The sequence below is a fragment of the Rissa tridactyla genome, chromosome 6, assembly GCF_028500815.1.
Source record: "Rissa tridactyla isolate bRisTri1 chromosome 6, bRisTri1.patW.cur.20221130, whole genome shotgun sequence".
Taxonomy (NCBI): domain Eukaryota; kingdom Metazoa; phylum Chordata; class Aves; order Charadriiformes; family Laridae; genus Rissa; species Rissa tridactyla.
Genome location: NC_071471.1, coordinates 31,843,237 through 31,870,251, shown reverse-complemented (window position 1 = coordinate 31,870,251; position 27,015 = coordinate 31,843,237). Strand labels below are relative to the sequence as shown.

General features: G+C 46.2%; 1 protein-coding gene across 19 annotated transcripts in view; it reads right to left on the bottom strand.

Moving 5' to 3' along the window:
• Window positions 1–2,167: 2,167 nt before the first annotated feature.
• MBNL1 (muscleblind like splicing regulator 1) overlaps window positions 2,168–27,015 on the bottom strand; it is a 112,974-nt gene continuing 88,126 nt past the window's right edge. For 12 of the 19 annotated variants that reach the window (XM_054206532.1, XM_054206529.1, XM_054206545.1 and 9 more), the window contains 8 exons: window positions 26,415–26,615; window positions 19,005–19,262; window positions 18,024–18,077; window positions 17,031–17,184; window positions 11,324–11,359; window positions 10,532–10,626; window positions 7,088–7,162; window positions 2,168–5,609 (listed from right to left, as the gene is read on the bottom strand). In XM_054206532.1, the coding sequence (XP_054062507.1) occupies window positions 7,106–7,162; window positions 10,532–10,626; window positions 11,324–11,359; window positions 17,031–17,184; window positions 18,024–18,077; window positions 19,005–19,262; window positions 26,415–26,615 (855 nt within the window). In that variant the 3' untranslated portion in view covers window positions 2,168–5,609; window positions 7,088–7,105. The remainder of the gene's footprint in view (window positions 5,610–7,087; window positions 7,163–10,531; window positions 10,627–11,323; window positions 11,360–17,030; window positions 17,185–18,023; window positions 18,078–19,004; window positions 19,263–26,414; window positions 26,616–27,015) is intronic. The other 7 variants (XM_054206544.1, XM_054206536.1, XM_054206535.1 and 4 more) reach the window with 6 other exon arrangements.

Here is a 27,015-nt window from a genome sequence, read left to right as displayed (position 1 = left end):
CCCATGGCACTGCAGCCCCACCACCACTCTGCACCGTGAGCCAGAAACCAGACGGACTGGGCTGGACCTTGGCCGAGTGGACCTGGCACCGAGCCCTCAGGGCAAGCACCAGGGCAAGGTCTGCCCAGTGCTGGTGCCCTTCCAAGGCTGCAAAAGCTGTGTCCTGGAGAACGTCCCCCCAAGGACCCCAAGCCATGCCCACCCCAGCAGCAACCAGCTCCTACCTGCACTGCCAGAGGTCCCAGCTCCCTCCTGCAGCCACGACTCTCTGCTGCCTCCAGCCCTTTACCCCCAGCTGAGCCCCATCATTATCCCCCCCTCAGGGCCACGCAGCACCACCGCGGGCACCTGTGCAATTCTCCAAACCTGTGGCTCGGGGGTGGCAGGAGCAGATGCTGTGCTGGGTTGCTGCACCCCCCGGCACAGTGCAGTGCTGCGGTGGGGGTACAGGCTGCCCGTGCCACCCTCCCCAGCCCCACATCTCGCTGTGTGTCCCTGGGCACTGGCGGAGGGCAGAGCCGTGCCTGACCCAGCATCTCTCCTCAGCGCTGAGGTGTCACGTGATGCCGCCGCCTGGACCACAAAAAGTGGTGTCATCAGCTCTGTATGGGCACGACATTGGTTTTTTTTAATCACAACGAATATCTGGGTGCAAAAAGACCCCCAGAATTATTCTGTTTCCTTCTTCCTGACACCATTCCCTGTTCTCATCACAAATCACGCAAACTCCTTTACTAACTCCGCCGAGAAAAAGGCGGGACGGTGACTGCTCCTCTCCGGCTGCCACAGGCCCTGTCCCAGTGCCTCTCGGCAGGGCTGACCCCTCCGCGGGGATCCCGTGGGAGAACGGGGCCGCGCAGGGCCCGGGAGGGCAGCGGTGCCCGGGGACAGGTTTGTCCCCAGTCCCCAGCTGCCCCGAGCCAGGCTGCTGCAGGAGGGTTCTGCTCCTCCTTCCCCCAAGGCTGAGAATCCTTCCCTCATTTCAGAAAGCATCTCAGCTGCAGACACACGCGGATCACTTCAAACAAAATTCTTTTCTTTTTGGTCTTAACATAGCTGTTATTATTGCTCCCGCGGTTGTCACCATCCCAGCCCCGTCCGGCGCGGTGCCGACGCCGCTTTGGCAGGAGCTCCTTCTCGTGGCTCCCCTCAGCATCCCAGTGGATTTATTGTCTCCCGGCTCCCCGGCGAGAGCCCCGCTGTGGGCAGCGCTGCCGCTCCGTACCCACTCACCAGTGGCTGCAGGCTGAGCCCCCGGCACCGCCCCCGTGCGACAGAGGGTCCTGGGGGACACCCACCTCCCGCGGGGACAGGGACGGGAACCCCGAGCAGCCTCCAGTCAGACTTCGGTCACGGGAGCACTAACCGATAATTACTTGGAGCTGTCTGATTAACCACGGTATCCATGGCCGCATTCATTGCTTAGAGAGGAGAATAAAGTTGTGCTATTTTTGCTAATTTAGAACATTTGCGCTGCTTGACACATTATTTTTTAACTTGGCAGCTAAATGCAACGATAGATTAAACTGCCGGTGTCATCGCAAGCACGGATGCAAACGCAGCGCAAAGGAGCGGGGTGTTCAGCCCACAGGGACCTCCTGATGTGCTGGGCTGAGAAATGGAGGCAGTAATGCGGCCTCCGACATGCGAGCTCTTCCGTGAGGTCTCGCAGGCTGCGCTAGCAAACACAGGAGACACCTGAAATCCTCCTGGAAAACAAGTGTTCCCACGTGTTTCCTTTTCCAAATTAAACCCATGATTTTTTGGTCAGTAATTCTGATTTCCACCGTCACGCGTGGAAACGGGGCTCCCTCATGGGTCTGCCACCCCCTGGCTGCAGACACAGACCCTTCTTCTACCTGCATCTCGGAAGTATTGCCACAAGAGGGTAACAACAGCTTGGTCTGGATCTATGGAATCCTGCTGCTTTATATTTATCCTCTGGATTTAACACCATGTATACTTCGCCTTCTTAATATATGTCGTGTATATTTAACATACCACGCACTGTTGAAGGAAAAACCCCAATAGCAGCATGGAGGGTTTTTTCCACAAGTAAGTGATGTCCTTCCGGCCAAACAAACACGCAGAGAAAATGAAAAACGTGTCCTAAAGAAAGCGGCGCGCTTTTTAACCTGATATAGAAAAACATAATTAAGAAAGAGAATTTTTTATTAGGGCAATTTCACTTTATTTTTTCCATACAGCAAGGTCAACTATAGCAGTAATAATAAAATAAGCATAAAAACAAATTGCAGCCCAGGACAGAGTACATAATTTGGAGCAACTACAAGCAAAAAGTAAGTCTGTGATTACATAATAGTAAAACCAAGCACATCTGTCCTTTCAGCAGATGAAAGTTGCGGGGTTGCAAATAAGTGCAACTTCATTAATTATTCAGCGTGAGTACTGGAGAGATCAGATAAAGTAATGGTCTAATCACTTCTTTCCAGCTTTGGCATAGATAATGACAAGGTTTCTCGAACACTTTCCATTAAAACGGTAAAATTTCCCAGGGTTTGGTTTGGTTTTTTTTTTCACCTGCTAAAAGAACAGGACCACTACAGCAATAAAAAATAATCACATAACAACTACAGCTACGGTGTGCTGTTTGGTTTGCCTGTTCATGATTTAACTCTTTTGTGAAAGTCAGTATTTGTTTTGAAGAATCTTTTTTTTTTTTTGTGAACAATAAACCACTGAAATTGTCAGAAACTGGTTTGAATAGCATATATCTTTAATATATTTTTTGATACTTTAAACATGCAGTAGTTTTTGAATAATGTACGGAATATTTGATCCATGATTTCACCTTGATGGTCTGAAGTACCTGCTTTTTTTTCTTTTTTTTTTTCTTTTTTTTTTTTTCTTAATGATTTTCAGGCAGATTTGAACCAGTGGAGCTTTTGTCAGTCATGAGATCTTGGAAGGATGGCATATCTTTCCAGCTGAAAAAATCCTGGCAAACTACAAGCTGTCCACATAAAGCAAAGCAACTTTTTCGAAGGGGTATGGAGTGCTAACTCTGTGCCACTTTTGCAAGCAATTTTGTTCAGCCTGTCATTTTATTAGCCTTAACAAAACTCCTTGTAATTATAGACATTTTTATTCAAAATAAGATCTTACTATTATACAGTTTTCTCTCTTTTTTGACTATATACAGAAGTGCAAAAAGTCAACCTTCTCTCTATACGTTCCCACATGCTAAACTGCAGCATAATCAACCCTCAAGAGTTTGCACACACACACTATAATTCTTGTTACGTAAACTTTGAGTATTTGGATTATCAACAAAAAGTCCCTTGATCTATTGATTATGCAGCTTATTTATAACAAGGCCTGATATTCAGGGATTTCAAAAAATATTTAAACAATATTTTAACATTTGAAATGGATACAGTAGAAAATAAATTTTATTCTAATATCTAGGAACTAGATTTTCTCATAATAACTAATTACAAACAAAATAAATCATCAAAATATTACTCAATTGTCTGCCAGGATTGTTGCGATAGCAACAACTTAACTTCTTACTTAGCAATGATTATATAATTATAAGATATCCATATAAAAGATCTTTGTTCTTTTAATGAAAACTAGACAAGAACTAACAATGACTGACATTCTTACATTGTAATATTAAATCAGTAAAATATAAATCATTTTGTTAACAATAATACGAATACTCATATGACACTACATGTAAATTCAAAACTGAGTATGTTATGAAGAAAACTACCTTTTTTTTTGTATTTTGAAAAAGTCATCAGTAAACTCTAATAAAACAAAATTCTATAAACTGAAATGGTATTCAACTGGTAATAGAAAATGAAAACAATCTAATAAATGTAAGAAATAAAAACTACACTTTTAACAAGAAAAAATAAGTAATATTCTATAATGTTAAGTAACTACAATAACATGTGAAGTCACCTATACTTTCTTAACACGATTGAAATTACATTGGTATGGGTTTTAACCCGTAATGTAATAATCTAAGGCTTTAATAGATGTACAGTACAATCAGTAAAATCAACACATCATTCTTATACTATAAAGCATCTCTCTCAGGCATAAAAACTCGCAGTAAACTTGGAAGTATGGAGAGTTCTACAACCGAACTCCCGCTTCTTCCACTCCACGCTACGCTACCAGTGACCTGGCCCCCACTTCAGCACTTTGCTGAACAGAGCAAAAATATCCTTTACTAGCTGCAACATCCAAACCACAAAAAGGAATTCCTTTGGATGAATCCATTCTTAAAACTTGAATGCACATCTATTTTTTTGTTTTTTGTTTTTTGTTTTTTTTTTTGTTTTTTTTTTTTTTGTTTTTTATTTTATTTTGTAAAGGCTTTCTAAGGCTATAAGCAGTTAATCTGAACAAAAAAAATCACATATAAAACTCACCCAAGTATTTAACCCACCCAATTTCTACGCTAATTAACATCTCCGTTTTTTCATATTTTGGTTTGTCATGCATCTGATGATGTCAGTGCTTCTTTTGTCTTTGTTTAGAGTCACCATGTAAAGCGTGACTTTGATGAAGTAAAAGCGAAACCCATCTCTGCAAAACATTTATAGTCCTTTTGACTTTTGACAGAGGCTATAAATAGAAGCAAAAGAAGTTCCTCAAACATTTCCTACTGTGTCTCAGAAATGGCTTTTCCCTTTCGTATATCATGTTATACAGTAAAATATGCATAAATATTACACTACAATGCCTTAAAATAGGTTATATATATATCTGTCCAGTATGGGTTAATTTGTACGGCTAGAGTATCGGTCTTGTGCTGTCTACTGGTACTGTAAGGAATAGTTGGCCATTTCTGAGACAGCTTTGGTTTGAAACAGAATGGTGCCCTTCGACTGATTAGTACTAATAAAGTAAGTGAAAATGTGGTTCTGAAAATAACACTGCAGAAATAATACTCTAATCGGATGTACAGTCTATGGCACTTCATGAGAATCCTTAACAACATGGTATTTAAAGCCATTGATGTGCTTTAAAATATACACAGTTGTGGTTTTGCTTGGCACATTCATCTCTGTCAGATACCTCTCTTACCACTTCTTACAATCTATTACATTAAAAATATTACTCTTAAACAAAAATTACTGTGCATGCACGCTCTCATCTATAATGGCAATTTTAAATACAAGGTGCACCTTTGTTATTTGTAAACCTTGAAAGAAATAAACTTACTTTAAAAAATTATATCTTGGTCTACAGACGTACCAATACATAATAGATTTATGGTTACAACATCATCTGTCTTTTCAAGGTGACATACATGATTATGTAGGAAATAGACTACATATGCATATTCAAATCCATATGCATACTTCTGTGCTAGAAAAGATAGACAATGTTGTAGTTTTTAGACAATAAGATCACCTCAGCACAAATATCAATTAAATGTACAAAGTATATAGGCAACAGTGTGCAGTGGATTTCCAAGTTCTTGTTTCATCTCGCTAACATGCAATGTGTGGATGTCTTACTGCTGAGGGAGTTTCCGAGTGTTGCTTGACGGTATGTACATTATGGCTAATGCGCTTGTCCTCTTCGCAACCCAAACACACTGTCCTTTTCTCTTTAGTTATGATCTAGAAAGGAAAAAAAGAGAAGGCATTTTCAACACAGTCAGAACTTCTTGTTCGCACCACATCAGCCCAAGCTTTGCATTTGGAGCAGGGATATCCACCACCAAGTATCGGGGAAGCCTGGACCCAAACCCCTGCGGGATTTCACCTCGGGAACGTTCTTGCAGCAGAGGTTCACTTTACACCCCAATTCTGCAGGCGACAGCAGTGCACAATGCACAGGCTTTCCGCTGTTCCCAAGCCTCCAGCCGTGGGATCAGAATTTGGGGCACGGTTTCCAGAGCCCAGACCCTGGGAGGCAGCTCCCCCACAGTGCTGTGTGAGCACTGCCCAGCAGCCCCGTGCCACTCTCCCTTCCCAAGCCCCTGCTGCCCTCTAACACCCGGGAACCCAACCGAAACCTGAGAGGCACTTAAACATCCTTAGAAATCTGGGCCATAAATTTCCAAGGTAATTTTTACCCCAGCCCCAGGGGACTGTGGAGGGATGCCTGCTGGCAAGCTTAGGCTGCAGACTAGAGGCATCCCACCTCAGTCACTCAAGCAGCTTAACACCGTTTACGCTCAGCTGAAAGGAATAACTATTATTATAAACGCACTGTGGTAAATCAGTTAATCCTCACCCTAAGTAATAATTCCATTATGGCTGAGCCATTCAACAAAAAACACAGCAGAAACAGAGCGCAAGGGAGAGAACGGGAACACAAATTGACAAGCCGCCCTAGGGGAGGTGATGCGCTGCAGGTGGTCTCAATGACAACAGGGAATTTAGTGACAGGCTGGAAACTGCAGCTCGCTCATAGGAAGATAGAGGGGAAAAATATCTCTCAAGCTCAGGCACACAAACCTAGATTTCAAACTACGCAGGGTGAAAGGTTACGGTATGAAAAGCTGACAGACACCGCCTGCAGTCGCCGTTCACACCACCACAGTGCAGGCAGGAGCTGCGCCTGCACTGTGGGACTGCTCCTTGCCACACCACCCACGCCAGGAAAATACTGTATATAACACATCGTGGTCTGACAACCTGCGTTCAGGAGAAATCAGGCTTCAGCTAGGCAGATGACTAAACCTGTATTTTTAGAGATGCTGGCTTTCCAAATAGGGAGACTTAAAATTAGTTCTTTCTAAAGACAGAATGTAACCACCTCCCTCCTAGACCTGGCCCTCGGCTCCCATCAGTGCCGATGCCAGCATCCTTTACAAACAAAAAGTAAAACTCTAATTTTAGACTCTCTGATTTTGCTAGATGGATATGTACAAACTAATACTGACACTGGTCCAATACACTAGCTCACGTGGTCACTGCTAACTATGGGATCTCCGCTTAGAGAAGAATGGCACGTCAGTGGAGTTCAGAGCCTCTTCCCCCATATCCTATTATTCTTAGAAAGAAAATAAAAACATTCTGTCTCTGAAAAAGACAAATTATGCACACACAAAGGTAAGAAAACTGCAAGCAACAACACATTGGGAACTTACTGTTTGATGACAAAATGTCTACATCTGTGTAACATACTTGTGGCTAGTCAGATGTTCGGCAGATATTATGGGTATCTATAGGTAAAAAATTTAAACAATGAATAACAAGCGCAATGAGCCAACCTAGAGACACAGCATTTTGCTATAGAACATAAGTTTGGAAAAGTGAGGATCAGCTATCAGTTGGTGGATTTTATATTGTAACTATAAGTTAAAGTCAACTGAAGTGCTACAACAGCAACTTAAACTGGAAAACATTGTGTTAAGTACTACTTGACAAATATAAATAAGTATTATTGGTTGTTTAGGAAAACAAGAGAAGTTAAAATCTACAAAAGTCATGCAGTGCAGTAATTGAAAATAGCCCTTTTTGTTGGCCTACACAACATTCTGTGCTTTCAGCGTTATCATTTAAAACGATAAATTCTACAGTGGCCTTGTTTCAGTCTGATTTTGTGAAGTGTTCACTGCTTTCACTGTCTTGGTTTTTGAATGCCAAACCCAAGATGCCCTGAGCTTGATTTTCACGGCTGGTGAAAATCCGCTGTCGAGAAGAGCTGCCTGCTCTTCCCACGGCTGCTGCGGGCATCATGGTGGGTCAGCTGAAAAGCTAAGACTCCCCAAAGCAGTGAAACAATTCTCAAAATGTTCGTCTGCGTAAACAGAATTCAGTACATAGCTCTCTTGAAGTGTCCCATCAACTCATCTTCGCATTTAAAAAAAAAAAAAAAAAAGAAGTATTAAAATCAGAGTAGATTACCAGCAGCAGAAATAAGAAACTTCTATTCTGCATCCCCTGTGCCTGGGCTGAAGCCCCGGGGAGCAAGCCCGAGCAGCACCACGGCATGCAGGTGCTGGAGGAACCGGGAGAACCTTCCATTACAGACAGGCCCAGCAGTCCAGCTGGAGGGAGCAACCATGCCCACAAACAGGGAAACATGCTGGGGCGTATGACACAAAATTGATTTATATCATCACAAACGGCTGTTGCACCTGAAAGGGCTTTTTCCTGATGGATGCTAAGGCTGACCTGTTAATCCACACAAGAGAGGGAGCAGGGAGGTTTCCTCTTAACTAAACTGCTTATAGGTCTCGCTGTTGGTTTTTCCACCCCTTGTGCCCTCTCCTCCCCTAGCAACTCCACACAACTCCACAACACCGCCAACTTGTACAGAAATGTGCTTCAAGCAGAATGAAGCTTCTCATACCATTTTTTCCTACTGCTGCAGGACAGGCTGTTGCACCCAACTGTGTAGAAGCATCAGGGATAGTGCTGTCGGAACATACCAAGGACCTTCAACACCAGTCAATGAAGATGGAGGGCCAGATCTTAAGACTTTCGGCATGCATGCACATTGCATCGTGTGGCATTAAATAATTTCAGCATTGCTCACATTGTATATACATATATTCATTATATATGTATATATTGAGGTTTGGCTGCAGTACTTTACTAAGTGTGTTATGAGGCTCCAGGGAGGATACGCATGAAATGATCAGATTCCACAACAGAAAGTTTCCCTGCAATCTATTTGGGAAAGTGCATGGTTATTTAGACAGAGGTGATTTTAAAAAATAATGTTTTTCTGTGGCTTGGCTTATTCTCAGAAGTCTCTGGACTTACGGAGGATGGAGAGACACTTAAATTAATTGAATGGTACAAAAAATTACAATATTAAGATACTTTGGGCATACGGATGGTTGCTTGCTTAGGTGATGCGTATGTAGAGGTAATCCTACCTATAAACTAGCTTTCCAAAGCACAAAGTAATTCTTAACGCTAGTTTAAATCTGTGAGTGACATGGTCATTCAGCAAACATTTCTCAAGAGCAGAAAGCGCAACTTCTCAAGTAGACTAACCTGAGTATTTTTTGGAATCGTAAAATATCCAGGTCCCTTTTGAGACTGGGGATGTGCACGCCTATATATCACTGCAAGAGTGTAATTTTTGGAATAATATTTTTGAGAGATCAGTAAGCAGACAGGTTAACAAAGAACGTACAGCTGGGCGTAGTACAAAATGGTAGTGCTCAACAGGCAAAGGTGGAAAGGCTCGAAGCCAAAGACTCTGGACTCACTCTTGCGAGAGCCCGCAGTACTTGGTGCCCCTGTGGCAGTGCGGCCCTGGTGACAAGACCAGGGGCTCTCGGCTCTGCCAGAGGCGCCTCAGCCCCTCGCACAGCGGGATCAACCCCAAGCACGGAGGTGCAGGTGCGGCAGGGCAAGGGCTTTGCTGCTTAACGTCCAACTGCAGCGGCAAACCTGACGGATTTATGGCGGGATTTTGAAATTACTTAGGGAGTTAGTTCTAAGGACTTAGGGAGCTGATATATCGGGTGAGCCTGCCTTAAAAGCTGACATTTATCCTCGGGATTAATGCCACGTACAGAACCACACCTGCAAAATGCTAAAGAAAATGCTGAGTTCCCTTTTCTAAAAGGCACATGCGTGATTCCCACTGAGTCGAGAGTAATACCTGCATCTTAGGCCAGAACTGATGGTTTCATGACGTACGGCAATTCTAACTTCCTAGCGTATCTCAAAAAATCAATTGTTTTCATAAAAGATAGATGAGGGTCTTTTAAAAGTTTTTCCTGTTGCACTTGCAGCCGGATGTACTACAGAAACCTGCATTTTTGGCGGCCTTGCTAGATAAAACCAACTGGCCACGTTCTGTTCTCAGGTGCAGCTCCAGCTGGTCCGTGTTGGGACGGCAGTGCACCCGGCTGCCGGTGCTTGCCTTCACAGCATTGTGTCTGGCTTTTCCGGGAAGACTTTTAGTCAATTACTTAGTAAAGCATTATTCGTTTTTTCCTGAAATACATACAGAACACAGCAACAATCGGGGCAGCTATTTAGAAATAAAACCGGATTCTAATGGACATTTCCTAACTGAAGCTTGGCTACCGCAACAAGTAATCGGCCCTTTCCTAGCAGAATCACAAGCTGAAACAAAGGTGTAAAAGAAATTTCTGTGTGGCCCATGCTCAAATGATTTTGTTTTGCTCTTGGAAAAGGAGAGTCAGAACATGTTCAGACTGCTCAATACAGTCTGTTAGAATTCTGATCCTGCAGCCCCTCTGCACAAAGGTTGTACTGGCTTTCGCTGGAGTTCTGCACTAAAAGGAACTGTCGGCTTCACAGAAATAGAAATAAATAATGGGTTCCGTTTATTATCCCTTTCTCTTTACATCTCGGAGAGCAGAACTAAGCAGCACAGCCCGTAAATGTTAAGACTGAGTCAGAAACTCCATTATCAATTATTTTTAGCATCAGAAATGGAACTGCAGCGCCTTTTGAGCATGGATAAAGGCTTATTAAGCTGTGCTGCAGGTCTTAGAGAGAATGTGTAGGCCAACAAGAGGTAAAATCAAAACCCCCATGCTCATTAAAAGCACCGATTTCAAGTTGTCTGTAAGGAACAAAGCTGTAAATTAGCAAACCTGGTTGGCTGTGGCTGTTGCAGCGAAGGGAACACTTGTGGCAGATGTTGTTGCTGCAGACACAGTGGCTGGCGTAGCACCGTGCACCATGGGAACTTTCGGAAGGAAAATCATATAAGCAAACATACAGAAGAGTGTAGCAGTATGGGAACCAGAGCGACATGTGGGAGGATAATTGAGCATGGTATTTATCACAGCAAAAAGCCCGAGACATCATTGCCAGCGCGTGACATGCAATCACAGTGCAAAGCAGGACAACATTCCAGGGAGAAAGAGGGGAGGGAAATGAAAGAGAAAAAAAGGGGAAAATGCTTGTTACCATCAAATCAAGAAAATCGACACAAACAAGCTTAACCATTTCAATACAAAAATCAACAGAAGAATTTTAAATGCCCTTATATTTACAAATTTTTGTCTTTTAAAAATTCAACCCAAATATTTACTGCAAACAAAAATTAATCTTGTTGAAGGACAGTATACGTCTATGTGGCTACAGTAAGATACAGTCGTTATTTAACACAAGATAGTTTCTAAACACTGGAACTCATAGTCCAATCAAAATCCACCAAGGAACAATGTGCAATTCAAACAACTGCTGTACAAAATTAACAACGTCTATGTGTCCGTGTCAATTAAATAAAACGACTGCATTTAATTGACAGGTGTTAGTGCAGGAGGCTAAGGGAGATGGATTGGCACGAGAGCTCTAAGTTAAAATCTAGCAGTGGATTTTGAGGGTCCGTGAGCTGCACCACAGGTTTAAGATAATCAAGAAACAAAGCTGGCACCTACCAACACTTGTAGCGGGTGTCATGCACAATATTGAGCCTGCCCATCATGCATTGCAACAGGAAGGTGGATTTGGAAAGGGAAAAGAATTAAAACAACCCATCACACGTGTAATTAGAAATTTCATTTGAACAAAGAAGAAAAATTGTTATTATGGGAACAGTGGCATGTAACTGTCAGCACAATCAAACCATACAATAGCACAGTGATCCATTAGAACTAGTCTTCAGTGAAGGGGAGAGAGCCGATCGAACTGTGTGCTGGTATAGAGTGTTTGCCTTTGTAGCACTGTGGAATATTAGCATGGCTAGGAAAAGCTTCTTCAGCTTTATTTTAAAACTCTTTTCGATCTTTTTGCCTTTTGACATAAGCTTTGTAATGGTCCTTACCCTGGCTTCCTCAGATTATACTTTAAATGCTTTAACGTTGCACCTGCCTACGGGTAGCTGAGGTCCACCCCCGCTGGGACACGGGGACACCGGGCCAGACGGAGCGTGGGACCAGCACTGCCGAGCACTTTCCCTGCAGGAGCTGGTTCTCTCCGGGGCCGAGGATGGGGAGAGGCGAGCGAAGCTCTCCCCTCCTGCTGGGGCAGCCTCTTCAGCTGGGGACCTTCGCCGGTGGGCTGGAGAGAGCCACGGCTTGATCTGCACTGCTTCGTTATCCACAATCTGGCTGCTCCAATAGTTAGGTAATATATAGGCAAACCCCAGGTGAATTTGGCATGTAGGACTTTCAGCATATCTGTATGAGCCCCTCATATCTGTAGGAAGTGATCCTGACTGTCCTCTGGTCTCTTTGCTTAATACGCAGGTCAGAGGAGTGACTGAAGAGCTGAAGTCTCCTTTGCAGCTCATGGCAGCGCCTAAGAATACTTGTTCAGCGCTTTTTGCTACACTACAGGATGTATTTTAAGCTGCTGGGGCCTGGGCTCACAACCTGCAACTCTCTTTAGGCTATACGAAAATAATTAAAGTGACAGCGCCTGGTGAATTCTGCCCTGCAACTAGAGAGCCGACAGCAGTATGGTGTTTTTAGGAACATTATCGTACTTTCTTTAACTACCGCTAAGCTGGTAATTCTGTTTACTTTACGTAGCAAAATCCCTTCCACCAGACTGAATTCAGAATCTTCTAGTTTTGCTTCCCATATGATAAAGACACACTGGTATTTCAGAATATCCATTTTTAATAATGAATTTACTCTTTTATTTAATGAATTAACATTTATTGACACCACTAATCATGCCTGACACAGCAGAAACTGAAATAAACACTGAAATCTAGGAACAGGGATTGCAGTGGAAATGGAAACCTATTCTCGAAGACTGGCAGTGGGAGCCACGGCAATGCTGCTTCCTTGACATTACGTGACCGTAACGGGGGACAGGAAATTGTTTTAGCTGCTGCCAGGCATTGTAGTGCCTTGCACAATCTCAAGAGCATTTAACTAAGCAGGGAAAAGTCAGTCAGTATAATTACTGCTGGGGGACAAGGTCATTCGCTGTCATCCCTCTATCTGCAAGGCTGCAAAGAAAAGGGCATAATCATGTTTCCTAATTACTCTTCTATTTCTGGGTGATGGAAGAGACCGAAAATACTCACAAAGAACGGTTAAATAAAAGAAGGTAGCTTTTCTGACTTCCCCATTCACGAATCATGACTGAATTCAATGGGACCACTTGCAAGATTAAAAAATGGAGCAAAATTTGGCTATCAATTGCAAATAGTAAGTAAAAACTGCTTTCTCGGTCCCTCTTATGACATCTTTATGGTGTTAATGAGGTTACACAGAAGAACCTTTGAGTTCTGTCTCTGCAGAAGTGCCCTATTTATAAGGTTGTACATACTTCCTTAGATTTGGAATATTACATCATTCCATGCATAATTAGGTCTACTTGCTAAAGACGAGTTAGATTTTCATAATGACTCCGAAGCTTTTCAGCTCAAAATTTTAGCCTGAGTTATCATCATTAATATTATAACCAGCGCACACAGTTTTGAAAGGGAATTGAAGCAAATGAACATAAGGCAGAAATGAAAATACTAGCTAGGGTGCAATAACTTGCAAATATGGAGACATAATGCTGTATGACCCTCTTACCAGTAATAAAAATCATTTTTGCTGTGACCTTAATACTCATCTTGACTTCAGAAGCTTTGACTGACTAATGAGAATGCATGAATAATAAATGTGCAGTTTCAAATGTTCCCTAGCTTTTCAGCACAAGGCAGAATTTTAATTCAAGGAGGTGCTCAGTTAACTGATCACAACTTCACAACCAGATTATTTCTGCAGTGGAATAAAGCTATTTTCATAAATACTCTAGGTTTACTGGTGTTCTAAGCATTTTTTTCTCTTCTATCCATCGAATTATTCCCCTCAGCCTATTTAGTCTGTCTGATCTACTAAATCCTAATTAAAAATATTGCCATAGACAGCATGAGCGCTCCTGTCGAGGTGAAGAGTTGTGCCTGATCTTTCCCTGCCTACCATTTTAGAGGAGAGCAGGGCTTTTACATGGACCCAGAAGCCCATGGAGGAAGGTGCTTACACAGACACTGCTTTAGGAAAGCATCTGTGCACTGAGTGAGTCCCAACCGTGAGCAAGGAAGCTCTCTGGAGCTGAAGCTGCAGTAACTAAATAAATATGCAATGCACTAACTTAACAGCAGAGGTGGCTGAAGCCTTGCCGTGGCTGGCGAGGTGGTTCTGCTGCCCTGCTGCAATTCTGCCCCTTGCGGGTGCATCAGGACAACAGCTCCTGGGAGTATCCTGTAAAGATGACCCCTTTCTTTCGGGAGGATTACGCTTCTCAAAGACTGTTCTGGTCACCTGGTTGACACACCAAGGCCAGGAACAGCTGTATACACACAACTGAGGAGACAGTGAGCCGAGGCACAGGATGGTAACAAGCACCAGGGCAGGAATTTCATCTAGTTGCACATAGGAGCTCTCTATCTGTACGTACAAACAGACCCCCAGCCAGCTCACAGTTACCGCAGAACAAAGAGCACGTGCACAAGTGGTGAACGCCAAGTAATCGGTGCTCTGCAAGTTCACAGCCCCACAGCGAAACGTTTGCGTGCCAGTCTGACAGGGTGTCAAGAGTCGGCAGCCAGGACCAAAGTACCAGAACAAGCTGGGAACATCTATTAAGTCGTGCAGAGCCTCCTCATTTGGGAGACTAACTCCACTTATTTCAACTATCCAGCACCACAAGCATTCCCAGCTCTTTCTTGCAACGCCTCTCAGACTCGCCTCTCAGTCTGGGGACAGCTTCCAGCAGCCAAGGTTTCTGGGATACCCCAACAAGGGAGCTGTGCAAAGATCTGTGCTTTATTTGAGAGTGGTGAGATGAGTATCTAAGAGCATGTAATCATTTAAAGTGTGCTGGAGTGCCAGTGTCCATCCCTGGCACGGATGATCCCTTTATTTGCTTTCACATGCCCTTGCATACAGGCAGCCAGAATTACGCCTGGCAATTTAGAAGAGGTATCTGGGTTTGTCTGGAACATGAGTGGGAAACTCTCAAGGGTGAAACATGAAGAGTGAAATGCCCTGCAGAGAGGAGGGTCCAGCCAAGATCCTCCACAGGGGCACACACTGGCTCTGTGTAGGTTCTGTGTGTCCTGCCCTCTAGACCTGCTGCATTTTCGTACGCTGCAGCTGAAGCAACTAAGAACACATATGAGTAATTACGCTTTGGGCGCCTGAACCTGAAAAATGTCACTTTAATTCAGACCCACTGAATTAACCTGCCTCTGCTCCATAGCAGTGGAGCTGAGGGCATCCACACTCTATGCTCTCCCATCAGTTCTTAGGGACTGACAGAGAAGCTCTATTTCCAGATGACTACACGCAAACAGGACTGATGCTAGTTAATTTTAAGTGGGGAAAACTAAAAAGGGCAAGGTGGCAAATAGTTTTCAAACTTTCAGAAAAGTACTGGATTACTGGAAAGCTCAGACTGCCACTATCTGCAAAATACAAAAGTGAATTTATAGTAGCTCATGCTAAAAAATCCTTTGCTTTTCTTGTTTAACATATGCTAAACTTCATTGGTCAAGAAAGGTCAAATGAAGCATCAAGAACCACTGCACAAGCTGCTGTAGGTTTCAGTATAGATTTGCTGGAGGAAGAGCTGAGGCAGGTTGTGTGTAGGTGCCGACATGAAAGGTCTCAGAGATGTAGGGCAAACGAGGTCTGACGCACACGAACCATAACCTCAGCTTCTAAGTTCAAAGGACATGATTCAAAGCAGCTCGAGTTCTTCCAGAAATCACCCAGTCCCTCGCTGATTTAATGGGAGCTGGAAAATTGTGTGTTTACTAATTATGTACTGTTATGCTTTGCCAAAACAAATCTGTGAAATTGTTTAATATCTACAGGAAGGACTGTGAACTCATAAGCATTTTTATATGAATTTTAGTATGTGGGCTAGAGACCTGACCTAAAGCTTACTCAATCAGAGTCTTACTATTGACTCCAACAAGCTTTCCAACATGCTTTTACTAATATATTTTAGTGGTTGCAGTGCATTTTTGGAACCTAAGTAAGCTATTACAATGTACTACATCAAACAACTGCTTTTTATGCCATTTAAATTATATGTGTTGGTTGTATGCCAGATCAAGAAAGAATGGTAAAAGGCATTATATGAATTCCTGGGAACATACTTGCCAAAAAATGTTTAGGATAAAATTCTTAACATTTTTTTTTGTAAAGATTGAATAGCTGTATTTTCTTTTCTCCCCTGTCATCAACTAGTCTGCGTGACGAAGGGCTGTCCTCACAGACTCCTCCCAATTTTTTGAATACAGATCTATCAGACGTCCACTGCATACCTCCTAGAACGATAGTGCTGTTTCAATGTGGGTTCATATACATAATACAGGCATAAATTCATGTGACGTAGTAGATAGATAATTTTGCATGAAGTGTTGTTTGCAGAACCAAAACATATATTACAACTTTAAGTCCCATCACTTGTCCTCTGAAGGGATTTCTGCTTATTGTAAATAGTACAGTCATCAATTCTTCAGCAATTACACTAGGACAAGCGTAGATTTCATCACGCCAGTAAGAACAAGTGCACCTTGGTTCTGCTTAGTCCAAAATCAGCCCTAAAGCCTTAGTGCTAGAGGCCCAAACCTTGACTTCTTGTGTAGGTTCATGATTAGTTTATCTGCGAGACTGCCTGCCTGTGCCTTTTATGATCACTGCACCATAATTAAAATTGAAACCTTCAAGTGTGTGACTCAGAACAACTGTTGCTAAGCACATGAAGGCAAAGGGGTCTTACAGCAGAGAGAAACAAATACAACAGCTTAAGAGATGTGTAACAAAGAGAAGTTAATCGAGGCAAAGAGGAACGAGAGAGGAGATTCTGAGTTCTGATTCGGGTTGACAAAGCATGACACTGATTGTTATCTTAGACTGGAAAACACCCACCCAGCTTCCGAGAGAAGCAGAGAGAAGCCAGCCTTCCTGCAGTCAGCACCTCCTCTGCCCGCGGCTCCCCGGCACGGCAGCGTCTCCGCAGGGAGAGAGGCTGCCTGCGCCTGGCAGTAGCCGCCCCGGCACCAGCGGCCGCAGCGCAAATCCCACTACGCATTTGCGACCAGGAACACACGGTTATCTCCTCGGATACTTTTTCCAGAATTCCCCCTTCCCCCTCCCCAGAAGAAGGCAAACGAGAAGCACTTACCTGGTGGGAGAAAGGCTGTATGCTGCTGTAACTGCATGTTGGCAAGAGCTTGCTGGTATTGGAAAATACCAGTGTTAAAGACTGCAGTGGCACCATTGGTTTTTTCAAGCGCAGGCCTCTTTGGTAATGGGGGAAGTACAGCTTGAGGAATTCCCTGAATGGTGGATGGGTATAAAAATAAAGTCCAGTAAAAAAAAGAAAAACAGAAAAAAAAAAAAGGGGGTGGGAGGTTGGGGTGTGGAGGAGGACGGGAGGGAGGGAGAAGACAAGGAAAAGAGAGAAAGGAAAAAAGAAAAATCAGTAGAAGGCAAAAAAACCAGGCAGCACCATGTTTATCCATGAGCAAGCAAGCAGCATAGCAGACTTAACTATCAAATAAAAGGCGAGGTAAAAGCTTTACGAGGGAGCACTACTGTAGCCTACCATTACAGCGGCACAGGTAACATGTTGGAGCTGTACGTTATAGGAACCGGCGTAGGTATTACGCTACTGTAAAGCTTCAGGGCTTTGGTCAGGAGCAAGGCTCTTGGGGTAGGGGAAGCAGCACTGCTAGCTCCATGAGGATCAACACGTAGAAGCGATGTTAATAGTCACCGTCCGGAGCGGATGGCAGGGCCGCTGGCGCCAACCCACTCCCCGGCCCCAGCGCCTGCCCGGGCATGCAGAGCGCGCGCCGCATGCCGGCACCCCCGGGCCACCTCCGCGCCACGAAGCCATGCCAACGCACCCTGCGCCGCGGCCGCCCGCGCGGCACCCTCGGGAGGGGACGGGACACAGGGGACAGGGAAGGGGAGGGGATGGGAGGGGGCCGGGGGGCGCGGGGGTGGCAGGGTCCCGCTCTGGAGCCCGGTCCAGCCCGGCCCAGCCGCCCCTGCGCCCCTCGCCGGGGATCAGGGAAGGGGGAACCGGGATATTCCATTTCTAGACATTAACCCCAAACTTGACTCTACGATACAGCTACATGCCAAGCTAAAAGGTGAAAGGTCATAGTACCAGGTCAAAGGTTGCCTCGAGGGGTCGCTTCAGTGATTTGACAGCCGACTGAGTCTTAATTAGCAGGCAGCGAGCACATGATGGCAATGGCCAGTGGGGTCAAGCGCATTAACATAAACAGCAAGCAGAGGTGCATCATGGGGGCAGCAGTGCATTTGGGTAGGTGAGAAAAAACAAATAAAAACAAATCACCGGATGCCGTGTACAACGGTAACAAGACTAGGCATGCACGGGGGGCCGGCGGGCAGGCGTGGGGCTTGCGGCGGGACAGGAGCGGAAAGGGGGCTCCCTGCCACCAGACCCCGCCGGCCGCCCTGCACCGCCGGCCATGCCGCTGCCGCTGCGCCCGCCGTGCGCCTCTTCCCACACCCCATGGGGCTCCGCAGACGGGACAACGTGCCACCACTGCCCTGCGCCGGGGGCTGGCCGCCCCGGGTGGGGAAACCAGCCCCGGAGAGGTTCCAGATCTGGGTGCTGCAGCTACGGGGGTTGTTCTAGCGCCCTGCGAGAGCTGCCAACAGCCCACGGGTGGGGGCCGGGGCAGGTGGGCCACGGACAGCATTAACGCAGTTATATCCACTTCAAACTAAGTCTCTACAAACACAGACTTAGGGTAACTGAAATACAGGTTTATCTATCTGTGCAGCTAGATAGATACACATCTACCCACACACAAACATACAATAAACTATATATACATATATGCACACACACATACACACACGCACACACGTATGCACACATATATGTACATATAGATACTCTGTACATCAGCAGGCAAAATTAGTGAAACACCTTAACGGTCTGAAACTACTTAAGAGCAGATCTGGCACCACATGCTGAGAAAGCTCATCGCACCGTGTCGTGAGTGGGATCCCCGAGCACACGCACACGCACCCCCCCTCCAGCAAGAACAGCTAACACCTCAATTATCATCTCTCCTTAACGTACTTCTATTCTAGAGGTGTTCTGCAGACTCACCATGGCAGCTGCAGTCGCTGCTGCCTGGGCAGCTGCAGCTTGGTTAACCTGGTACTGGGCAGCCTTGATCTTGGCTTGCAGGTGTGCAGGAGGGTGAAAATATTTGCACTTTTCCCGTGAGCATCTCCCTTTGATGTAATCCATGCAGACAGTGACAGTGTTGTCGTTGGTGTCGATCATCGCGCTGTCGGCGGGGTGAGCGAACCGGCAGTCGTTCTCTCCCCTGTTGCAGTTGCCACGCTGGTACTCTCGACATACCTGCGACACCAGGAAAAGAAAGTCGCTTAATTTGGTTGACGAGTGTTGTGGGCATGGCTTGGAGCACAGTCAAGATTTCTGAACGTCTGCCAGTGTTGTGAGGATGGGTGCCTGGCCCCAGGAGGAGCACAGCAGTGGTGGGACGGTGGGCTCAGCTCCCTGGCAGCACGGACCTGGCTTCTCTAAACCCACTTCTGATGTCAAAGAGCATCAAAACCCATCAGGATCAAGAGCGAAGCACACAGCAGGTTTTATTTTGGCTCACGCTTAGACCCCCCCCAGGGCTTTTTCTGTTTTCTGAAGTATTGTGCTGTGGCTAGCTCACAGAGATACCCCAAGCACCACGGTGCTCAGTCGCGGTTGGCCTCCACCGGGATCGGCTGTGCCCGAGTTAGCAGTGCTCGATGTTAATTAAGGTGACTGGCCAGTGGTACCAGGGGAACGACTGCGTGGCTGCCCTGGGCAGCCCCACTGGACAGGCGCTTTGTGCCGGTGCCGGGGAGCAAGCTGCACTGGTGGGGTGTGCGGTGCCACACCAGCCCTCACAATCCAGGCGCCTGCCACGAGAGGGCAATCCAAAACCTGCAGTGGTGGCCGCCTCTCCCGGGCTGCCCAGGATCACCCTGTGGATTGGCGGAAGGTTGCCCGCGTCGGGAAAGAGCAGAGGCTGCAGCCAGAGCGGTCACCAGCCCCGCTGTCACACCACCGCTGCCTGACAGGAGCCAAACAAAGCCAAAGGAATCAGAAATTGCACAAAGAAACCTGCTTGGCTGGAGGGCATCCCCCTGCAGTATCCCCGCTGCCCGGCCCCAAGCCGGCACAGACCCCCGCACCTCCAGCCACCGCCAGCAGTGCAGACACTCGCTTCATCATCAGTGCGACAAGCCCCAGCCCCCTCTTCACACACCTTGCAAACCCTATGTTTAAAAAATGACGTGTGTCCTTTTCATGGTCAGCTCTTCACAAACCACAAACAAAAATGCGTTTTTGTCATTTTAGTGTTCCAAAGGCTATAGGAAACAGAAAGGGACAAAAACAAATGAGTTTGTATAAAAATAAAACCACTTTGGTGGATGGAATTTCCTTTTAAAGGTGGGTGCCCATGAGCTTGGATCATCAGAATTTCCTCAAGGGCCTTGGCTCTGATCCCTGCAACAAACCAAATTTGGTTGTTGCTTGGTTTCCATCCGTGCTAGGGCTCTAGCTCCTTTTTAACCCCTGTGTGGCTTCAAGTACCAGCTGCCCATCACCTAAGACCTATGAAATGACATCCCCAAGAGACAACAGCAATGCCATTTGTGAACCCACTCACAGGAAACATCCATTTTTCCAGGGTCATTCCAGCATGACCCTATTTATAGTCTTTTTCCATGCAGCAACAGACTCTGGATGTGTATTTGCAGCGGAGCCAAATGAGCCAGTTCAGGCACCTCCATTACTCTTGTTCCTCTCTGTGGCCATACTGCTCGTGGCTCAGTGCCTGCAGAACTGTTTTTGCAGCACACATGAAACAGATTGGGCAAATTCCTCACCTGGAAAATAACCACTTGCCTTCCAGGTAATTCTGCAGCCAGATCCCTTCCCTGGTCTACTCCCCATGCAGCAGCATGGACCACTTTGCCAGCCAGCACGACACTGGGAGTGACTGGGGAAGGAGGCGGAGCTGGTTTAAGCCATCAAAAACCACAAGTCTGCTTCTGGTATCTGTTGGGTGCTGGCACCATCCCTGCTCACATGAGACTCCTGATCTCTCGCCCCCTCGCTCTCAAGCATACACCCAACGGAGCCGACATGTCACTGCTTCTCCAAGAGAGCTGTGCTGGACGGCTCGCTCTCATTCATCATCTAGGAATACTTTCTGGGCCACAAACGGGTGTCTTCCAGCCAAACACAGACCTCCCAAATAGGAAAAAAATGGGTAATTTCCTTTGATTATTTGTTTGCAGTCTAGAAGTTAACCGCAGTCTTTTCCTCTGCAGATAAAGAAAAAGGATGCAATAAATGTCAGTTGACTCTCTTTGCTCTTTGTCTTTCATGGGTGATCCACAAAACCAAGGTCCCAAACCCACTCCACATGTAAGCAAGAACTACTCCATTAATAACACAAAGATGATATATACAAATATATATATAATGTATATATATATAAAAGTATCTATATATACAGAGGGAGAAATAAAAAGCATCCACAGATAAGCTAGTTTTATCACAGTTAAAAACCAAAGAAGAATGACCAGAAAACTGAAATAGGCAGATAAAGACAATCTTTGGCATGTCCAGAGCAAATTTTGACAGAGCTGTCAGACAGTAGCTGAGATAAGGCAATGAATGGCTCGCTCAGTGCTCCTTAACAGATCTCTGAACGATGGTTTACAGCAGTCAGACACAAACCATAATACTGCTGGTCCTTTTAATCAGTGTGACCAGCAATGGCTTTACAACCACTGTGATGGTAGCCAAGAATGTTTCCAACTCTTGTTTATTTAAAAGCAAGCATTGAAAATGGTGTCATTTTTTTGCCACAGGCATGCAGTAATATATCATTCATCTGCCTGAGTAAAGAGAGGCACGGAAGCATGATATGCTGTCTGGTCTTTCAGATCTGGAGAGCTTTTATTTAGTTATTTGTTAATAGCCCTGTAATTAGTATCATAATTTTCAACTCAGTATGTTAAGAAACATGAAAAAAATGAGGTTCCTGTACGTCTCTAGCCTGTCTGCAAAAAACGCTGAATTAGTGCTGCAATATTACTGATTCATTGTAATTCACCTAACTTTTTCTAACTTTGGGCTGAGTTTATTTTGATCGCCCCGCTGGGATTCAAGTTGCCCACCCTGGTGGGGTGACAATGGCCACGTCACCTCAGCCACGGCAGAGGTCCCACGCTGCTCACCCAAAAGCGGGCAGAGCTTTGGCTGGAGGGACATGGACAGCAGAGCTGAGATCCCTGCCCTTCCCTGAGCAAGTCCCGTCTCCTTCTCTGCATTGAAGAGAATTTATCAAAATGAGCATATTGCTACCCAGTACGTTCTGAATGTTTAAAGAAACGGCACCGCTAGGTCAGATTTCCCTCTTGTCCAAGACCTGAAAATCTCCACAAACTTCTAAGCTGCTTCTTTCTGGAAAAAAAATGGTATATATGAAACAAGCAGGAAAGAGCAGCTCAGTTGGGGTCATTCCTGATTCTTGAATACTTCTCATAGGAAATGATGGTATTCAAATGGAAACACATGCATTTTAAATAAAACGGTTAGGCAATTTCTTTCTCTCTCACTTCCCTGTCCTTCTCACTTCTCTTCTAGTTCACTGGAAGAGCTACACTTCTCTTCAAGCTATTTCTGGCAGGAGAGGAGTGTGTGGAAAAGCCTCAACCCATTAAATTTCCACGCTGAGATCCAGATTGCTTATGGGAGTGGCTGAACATACTGGACACCCAAACATCTGCATGCTATCTGTACAGGCGATGCAGTCCAACTATGTATTAAATCAAGCTTACTGCTATAACAGTTACCAACCTTATCTTACAACTATTCATATTAATTCAGGAGACCAGGTACACTGCCTGGCAGATTTGTGTTGCCTGCCTGCTTTCCTTAACACCCCAGGTGTAGGTAATGAGAGCTTTTAGTTGTGGAACAGCCTGATTCAGTATCCCAGAACACGTGTGCTAACTTCATTAACACCAGAGTACATCATTCTTGAAAATAAGTATTTAAAATGCTAAGCAGAACAAATCATATTCCAAGATTAGATGCTAACATCATAGCGGTTATTTTTCTCAAGGACAGTTCATTCCAAGGGAGAGCGAGCTAAGCCATATAAAGCTCTCTAATCGTGACATAACAAATGACAATACAGACAGCAATAAGCTCACTTAAAGAGCAGGTAGATGTATGTTGGCTTCTCTGAGAGGTAGCAACCAGACCATGCAAAATCTTTCAAATCAGTTCTGCACTTGTGTAATCTAAAAAGTATGTTAAAATGTTTCGCTGTTCATAAAAATGATGTGCTTATTTGCTATTTGTATACTAAATTTGGATACTCCAGATTAAATGACCAATCACTGGAAAGCACTGGCAAATTAACTTCCCACCTAGATATTTCGCTATTTAAACTGCATTTGCTGAAGGGAAAAAAGGAGGAGGAAAAGACACACAACTCCTGCCCCGCCAGATACTGATTTTGTAAGACAGCAGCGTGGTTGGAATTGCAGTCAGTAGGTCAACCTGGATGTGCTCTTGATCCCACTCAAAATAAAAAGAAAACTTGAACAGCTTGAAGGGTAGAAGAAGGGGTTATTTTGAAGTTATCTGTGTGGTGTAATGGCTAGAGCAGAGCAAAGGAAAGGCCCTGGTAGGAAGGCTGGGCTGGGACAGCCCTCCTCCAAGGACAAGGACATCTCCGAAGAGCGGAGCCTACTGAGATAAATGCAATTATGGCAGAGAAGGCTGCTGGGTGCTGACGAGTTGGGACGTCGGTCAATTGGACAACCTGGCTGAGAAGCAGCGACCTGCTGGACCACACTCTGGCTGCGAGCTGAGCCCACAGCGGGACTGGTGCCAAGCTGAGCCCACGGCAGGGCTGGTGCCATCTCCCCAGCGCTGCTGAGGGCTCTCCCCAGCATGGGGTGCTGCCCTGCGGGAGCTTGGCCAGTGCACAGGGACCCGGCCCACTCCTGCTCCGCCAGTGGTTTCCTGCAGCAAACGAAACCTGGTCCCTGAGGAGTCCCCGCACAGTGCCATTTCACCAGGAAAGGTGACAAAAGAGGCATTCCTCTAAGTCTCAGCATTTATTTTCAGAGGTTCCCAACTTGGCCATCATCTTCCTTTCTGCTCAAGTTCAAAGCAAAACCACTTGGCCTTTTTACAAAATTTTACTGATTTCAGATTTTTTGGTGGCTTTTCCTAATTAATAAAAATGTTTTTTACTGCAGACTGTGCCCCTGGGTGTTTTGTGAGAGTTAACACTCTTACAACTCCCTCTCACGTGGAAGAGTTTGACTCAGCAGTGTAGCACTTCTCTAAATAGCTATATAAAGAGAAAACAAATGTCCAGAGGACCAAATCCTGCCCACTGAAGTCACAAATGTCACTAGCTCCCTGTGAGCTTTGGTTCCAGTCTGCCGGCCAGCACAAGCTCTGCCCTGGAGGCTCCACATGAAGAGCTGCCCTGGTGCAGCCCCTCTTGCGCTCCCACTGACAGATGCGCTTCCTTGGCCATGGGCAGAGCTGGTGCTTGGGGACTTCGGGTACGTCCTGCTCCTGCTTACACACAGAAAGCTTTTGAGCCCATGTGCCCAGCATCGCTAACCAGTGCCGTAGCCCCTGCATGGGTGGAAGCACGATCAAACACCGCAACCAACCTCGGTGCTGCAACCCAAAGGGCTCCCCGCCACCGACATCCTCCTCTCGGTGCTCATTTCTCAATCTAGCATGATTTATTTATGAATTTATCTAATTGCATTTTGGTTTTAAACCACCTCTGGCAGGTATCCACTGTGAAATAGAGTCCTCAAAGGAAAAACATCCCTTGGTGATTCGAAACAGCCATCTGTGCGCCAGCTCTCAGCTTGGTGCGGCTGCCTCTCCTGTAACCTGACCACGCTTTGGGGAACGCTTTCCTCAGAGAAAACATCTCTAAAAAGAGAAATGATGTGATCCCGCAGAAGGGGAACCTGTGGTGACGTGAGCTCTGAGAATAGTGACAGCGGCAGCGGGAAATGCTTGCTGTCAGATGACCCTCCACTCCACCCAGCTCACAGCCTTCTGTGCGGCAGCTTGTCAGTCACAGATGCAACCAAGAAAAGGGAATTAATTTTCCTTGTAAGGAGAATTAATCCCTGTTAAGGTAGATGCATAGGCAGAAAGAAAAGCATTACAATTACAACTTTCAATTTTATAACAGAGATCCTTCTTGCTCCTCCCATCATGCTCCCTGAGCTCAGGGACCATATCCAAGAGCAGACCAACCCATCCACCCCCAACACCTCCAAGCCTTCGCACCCTCCCCATGCAGAGGAGAGGTTGCAGTACCAGATCTCCGAGACCTGCCACTGCACTAAGGCTACGGAATGCTAGTGCTGAGCACTGGCTGCCGGGGTGGGGGCTGAGGGCAGAGCAGGAGGGCTGGGGCTGCAGGGACGGGGCACGGCACAGCTCGGCTCTCTCCACCACCGATTGAAGCTGCCGCCATGCTGGACAGGGAGAGCACCACCGGCTGTGGGAGGTCCATGGCCAACAGGCAAACAGGGTGACAGCGGATCGCCCTGCCTGTTCAGCCGCTCCCATTGCCGCCTGTTAACCACCAGGCCTGACTGGGGCTGCCAAGCGCAGGCTACACTTGCGGCTGTGCTCAAAGATTGTGCTCACTGGCTGAACTTGCCAGCTGTGCCTACTGGCTGTGCTCACAGACTGGGCTCGCCAGCTATGCTCGCCGGCTGTGCCCACTTGATGTGCCCACTGGCTGTACTTGCCAGCTGTGCTCACTGGCTGCGCCTGCTGGCTGTACTCACAGGCTGCGCTCGCCGGCTGTACTCACAGGCATGCCTCAAGCACATGGCAGCCACGGCACATCGCTGGCTCACTGCCCACACTGCCGCAGCACCAATAAGGTGCCGAAAACACTGTCAGGCCTTTCAGATAAGAAAGATTCAGGGCAAGGGAGAGTAGCAGCTAGAGAGCACTAACACTTGTCAGGGTTGTAGCAAGGCTGATAAGCCGGGTGCGGGAGGCTGTCAGAGGACTGCTGGCACCATCTGTCCAGAGTGAGCGGAAGAGAGAGGCTGAAAGCCATCTTCTCTGCCCTTACACCCGGCCTTGGTGGTCAGTACCCATGCCCGTGCAACCTGCACATTCACACCTTCTGGTCACATACTAAAAGTTTTGAGGCGCCCTTGCTGCTGCCGCAGTCATTCCTCAAAGGACTCAGTATTTCCGTTTCTTTCTGCAATGGAGGGCCTGAAGCAGAACCACAAGCATTAACCTAGCGTATGATCACACAGTCACTCCCTGTCCTTACCCATCACCAAGATACGACATTATCGGCTGAAGTGAAACCTGCATTATTTTCTTTCAAAAGAAAAACATTTTATGTCTAGGAGACATAATAAATGATACGACTTGTGAGAATAAGCTACACATATCGGCTCCTACCTCCAGCCTGTCTGTCCTCATCAGCTTTTGGGCAGCGGCGGCAGCAGCAGCAGGAACCGGGACACCAGGGTTCCCTGTCACCAGCATCGGGGCGGTGGGCAGGATCTCTGCTGGGACCAGGCCTGGGGAGACAGGCCCCAGGTAGGGGTTGAAGGCGGCTGATGCGTTGGTGGCTAAGCTCGGTGCAACGGAAAACATCGGCTGCAATCAGAGAAAAGAAGAAGAAAGACACTTTAAACACGTAGACACTTCCCACGCCATCAGCATAATAACTTTTTGGGTATCATCTTGAGCACAATGGTGATGAGTTTCTGTTACTAGCGGGAAAGAAGCATTTGTCATGTTTGTGGGACATGAAAAACACCCGTGCAAAGGTCACCCACGAGCGAGACCATGAGGACAGACATCCCCTGCCAGCCTCCTCAGGTTCTCCTGCTCAAGCTTCCCCTGCACACTTGCAACACGTGGCAGCTCTTGGAGCAAACTCTCCTTTGACCCACACCTGAGCAATGCCATCATAAGCGAGCACTCCTCATGGCCACAGGAGAAGTCTGGGGCTCTCGGAGGGACGCTTCCAAAACGTGTACAAACGTCTGCTCCT